Below are 4,891 nucleotides of genomic sequence, written 5' to 3' on the forward strand. Positions count from 1 at the left end.
AACAAAAACCTACAAATTCTGACAAAATGCAAGCATTGATTGTGCAAGAATGGACTGCTATCAGTCAGGATTTGGTCCAGAAGTTGATTGAGAGCATGCCAGGGAGAATTGCAGAGGTCCTGAAGAAGAAGGGTCAACACTGCAAATATTGACTTGCTGCATTAACTCATTCTAACTGTCAATATAAGCTTTTATTACTCATAATATGATTGCAATTATATTTCTGTATGTAATAAAAACATCTGACAAACACACATAAAACGGCAGCAGATCATGTGAAAATATAAGATTTGTGTCATTCTCAAAACTTTTGGCCATGACTGTACATCACTCTCTACCGTCAGCCTCATCAAACGTGCAGTCCCATATACATGAGTCCCCCTGCGAACTTCCGGTTGGCACATGCGCAATGGAAGGGCGGCAAGAAGACTTCCTGTTCCTTAGTGAATTAACCAGGGCTGGGTATGTACTTCAGGGTATGGTCCTCGGGTTACGACGAGCCTGCTGCAGAACCTCATTTTCTGAATGCTATACAGTGTATAGCATTCGGCAAATGAAGGCTGATTGTGTAGTAGGCTCGTCCTTGCTACGAGCAGGTAAGTATGCTGTTACCAGTTGACTTTTTCTCATTGAAATGAATAGACCAGCGTTGATTGGCCAGTTGCCAGTGATTTGGCCAATCAACGCTGGTTCTGCCAGAGGCTCGTCTGAGGAGGCGGAGTCTAACATCGGACTATTCATTCCAATGAGAAAAACTCTTGCCTGCCCGTAAGCAAGGACGTGCCTGCTGCAGAATCAGTGTTCATTTGCCGAATGCTATACATATATATAGCATTCGGCAAATGAATATATATACTGTATAGCATTTAGCAAATGAGGTTCTGCAGCAGGCTCGTCGTAACCACGAAACAGTATGCCTATACCCCTGCTAGACATGGCAAACTCTCAAAACCGGAAAGAGATCTTCGACCGGAAATAGGAAGGGCGGGAGTTAATCCTTTGTTATTGTTGTCAAAGGGGGACTCATGTATAACTACATCACTCTCTCCCGTCAGCCTCATCCAACATGCAGTCCCATGTAAATACATCACTCCTTCCCTCAGCCTCATCCAACACGCAGTCCCATGTAACTAAATCACGCCTTCCCTCAGCCTCATCCAACGTGCAGTCCCATGTAACTACATCACTTGCTGCCCTGAGCCTCATCCAACGTGCAGACCTATGTAACTATTTCACTCCTTCCCTCATCCAACTTGCAGTGTCATGTAAAACAAACCTGTCTCTCCCCTTCCATCCTCTATTACCACAACACAATCCTCTCTGCTTTCAGTTCTCCATCTACATGTGCTCGGCTTCCTCTATACAGCACAGAGCAGTGATTGCCAAAACTCCGCCCTCCTTTGAGAGGCCACGCCCTTTCCTGTGACATCATACCTACCAGGAGCAATTCCATTCTAGTCACGACCGAGTATCGCGTTTTCATGAGGCGCCCAGACTGTCTAATATTTGCCTGTCTTCCTTTAGAAACATAGAAAAGAGCAGAGCTTCATAAAGAATCTCATATAATTGCGACACGAATTGGAGATGACTAAATTGTGACTTAACGATGGCAAATTCGACTGTAAATAGGCAGAGACCGCAGACAGGCACGTAATGGGCAGCTTAGGCAGGGTCCTTCTCATCGTGTTGAGTTCAGGCTTTATAAGCACTTCCTGTCTGTCCGCAGCTCCAGGTCACATTGAGGGAAGTGGGAGTCATGATCTCTAAGGCTCTGGGTCCTCGCTATGTGCAGCTGGCCAAAAACTGGTAAGGCAGTGGAAGAGCGCTGTATTCCTCTTCTAGCGCCTGCTTCTACCTCATATCGGCCGCGGGACGCACACTTGCTGTATGGACATATACTTCTACTTACGTCCTTGTCATTTCTTGCTTCTCTGCAGGGCTCCAACGCTGTTCACATGGGGTTCAGTAGGTGCGGTGGGACTGGTCTGGGCGACTGACTGGCGGCTTTTCCTTGACTATGTTCCTTATATCAATGGCAAATTTAAGCAAGAGAAGTGAGCATTGCATTTAAGTAAGTATACCTGTAATGGAAGCAATGACTGGCGTCCTGTATGCTCTGTCAGTTCTGTCTGCTAGTCACTTGGCCACTTATATGCCTGGACTGACTGACACCCATTAGAATTATTCAGTGCCAGTGTCTTATTGTGGGATGTGTAAAGGAATGGATCTTCATTTGTATGTCAGTGGTTCCCCATTGGCAGCCCTAACGTGCAGCCTAAATTTATGCAAATACATATGGTCTCCTCTGGGCTAATGGTCAGACTTGGCTGGTCCTGTGTACAAAATCTGTCTGCGCTACTATAAAGAACAGACAGTTCTCAGTTTTGCATTGAGTATTAAAAGGTTGGTCAATCAATAAATTTTATTTATATAGCGCCAACATATTCCGCAGCGCTTTACAATTTGTCATTACGGTTGAGCGATCGGGATTCCGATCTTTTCGGGGGGATCGAGATCGGAGGTTATTTCCCACAATGCTTGGCTACTGGCCAAGCATTGTGGGAAAAGCTTAGCACCCATAGGAATGAATGGAAGCGGCCATTCGCTTAACCCCCTGAGTGCCGGCTGCGACCATTCATTCCTATGGATTTACCGCAGCCTGCCACTCTACTGCTTCGTCCCTGTTTACCATATACGCAGCTGAATATACAGTAAAACAGACTAAGCAGAAGAGTGGCGGGCTGCGGTAAATCACTGTGCTGCGCTGCTTTGAGGAAGCGAGGCAAGTTCGCGAGTAGATGGATACTACTGAACATTGACTTGTCTATCTACTAGACTCCATGCTGTGTAGTGATAAAAAAAAAAAAAAAAAAATCCCCCGTGGTGTCCGCTTACTTGCACAGATCCGCTGCTTCTGCCAGTTCTTCTTAAGAACTGGCAGCGGATCTGTGCAGGTAAGCGGACACCAGGGTTTTTTTTTTTTTTTTAATCACCACACAGCGTGGAAACAATTTTTGGACTACATGCTGTTTAGTGAATAGGATTGTTTTTAAAATCCGATCTTCGATTATTTAAAAAAATCCCGTTGACTTGCATTGGGATCGAATGGAAAATGATCGGAAATCGGTTTTTAAAAACGATCCTGAAATTTCAAGTTCTGCTCAACCCCGTTGATCATGTGCCAGCCATTTACCCTGGCTGAATATTGTTAGGGCTCTATATAGCGGCAATGCTAGGTTGATCACAATTTTTTATTTATTTTTTTTGGTCATATTTGCATGGGAGTGGGGGGGGGGTTGTTACTGGTGTCACAAAAGCAGAATTTGTTTTGAAAACCAGGATTGCAGTTTCTGTATATAGTTAAGAATTCTAGTTAGTTATTTTGCTTATTTTATGGAGTGGCCATTTCTGTCCAGTAGTTGGTCTGACTACTGGCACCTCCTGCTCGTAGGGGCTACTGCAATGTGGTATGTGGAACTTGGTTCGTATACCTTCGTCATCTAATGAGTAGTGGTGGTTCAGGGTGTTGCAGCGATGTAGCATCATTCTCTTGGATATGAAGTTACGTTACCCTACACCATACTACTGTATATTTGCTGTTCAGACAGCATGAAGGTAAACGAAAGGGGCTGCTGTAGAAATGCTGTACCTATTCAAGCAGCTGATCAGCAAAAGTGCTGAAAGTTTCACCCCCACCAATCTGATGGTCTAAGATCAGGTCATCAATGTACTGATTTCAGATATCCACCTGGAAGAAGAAAAAAACCCTATGTTGTGTAGAACATTTTATTTTAAAAGTAAATTATCACCAATGTCCTGTTTATCTTGCAGATTACTGGCTGATGTCTGATTAATGTGAATGGACAAATATACGTGAAAGCTGGACACCATGGTCTATGGTTCTTTACCGTTTTCGTCAATTAAAAAATTCAGAATATTTATGAAGAAACTCCTGTTGCACATTTACTAATAAACCGTTTTACCTAATTCTATGAATAGCACTTCATTAAAAAAAATGTCACTAAAGGAGAAACAATATGATACTTTTGTAGTCAGTGTGAATGCGGTAATAATAAAATAAAAAAAATTATATATTTTACTATTTAAGTCATGACATTATAATGTCAGTAAGGTGATAAGGAAAGGGTTCTGGAACTGATTCCCTTAGGGGGCGTTCACCCTACCGTCTGTGTCTGACAGGTAGTGTCCGCTCAAAATCTCACACGGGCATTAGGAGCGGACACTAGCTGTGTCTGTGACACTTGTCATTTATTTAAATGGTGATCAAGTGTCCGCTCCTAATGCCCGTGTGAGATTTTGAGCGGACACTACCTGTTGGACACAGACAGTAGTGTGAACGCTCCCTTACATATAATACTGGCACTGTTATTGGCAGGTACTTTCTGTAAACTGTTTTGGTGCCAATTGCTGCTGTTAACCACTTACATGCCATAGTTACAATTGTGTTGCTGAGCTTTAGCACTGCCATATAGAAAGTGATAGTCTCCCTCCTGCAGCCTCATAGTGTGCAGCAATCAGACTGCGTGAGCTGTTCATCATAGATGATATATGTGCAAGATGACTTTTTTTTTTTTTTTTCTCCTAAAGAACTATTGCATAAAAAGTGTTGAACTTTGCAGTTTGCTTGCATTCAGACTTCTGCATGGGATACATACATAGCGTGTACTATTAATTGGAAGTTTTCCGAGAGTGAGAAAAAAAACCTTGGACGGTGCATCCCAACCTTATACATTGATCTTTTGCTTCTCAGCAAAATCTACAAACTTGAGTGTAGTAGACAGTTCATTGTGACTTTGACTTGGATCATAATTACTCAATTCTACTATCAAGTCATCTCCCCTTAATGAGGACCTTTCATGTTCCCATAAAA

General features: G+C 43.0%; 1 protein-coding gene across 1 annotated transcript; it reads left to right on the top strand.

Moving 5' to 3' along the window:
* Positions 1–1,696: 1,696 nt before the first annotated feature.
* UQCR11 (ubiquinol-cytochrome c reductase, complex III subunit XI) lies at positions 1,697–4,053 on the top strand. Its single transcript, XM_075264551.1, has 3 exons — positions 1,697–1,806; positions 1,938–2,071; positions 3,832–4,053. The coding sequence occupies exons 1-2, from the start codon at positions 1,757–1,759 to the stop codon at positions 2,056–2,058; spliced, it is 171 nt and encodes a 56-aa protein (XP_075120652.1). The 5' UTR covers positions 1,697–1,756; the 3' UTR covers positions 2,059–2,071; positions 3,832–4,053.
* Positions 4,054–4,891: the final 838 nt, after the last annotated feature.

The sequence above is a fragment of the Leptodactylus fuscus genome, chromosome 1, assembly GCF_031893055.1.
Source record: "Leptodactylus fuscus isolate aLepFus1 chromosome 1, aLepFus1.hap2, whole genome shotgun sequence".
Classification (NCBI taxonomy): Eukaryota; Metazoa; Chordata; class Amphibia; order Anura; family Leptodactylidae; genus Leptodactylus; species Leptodactylus fuscus.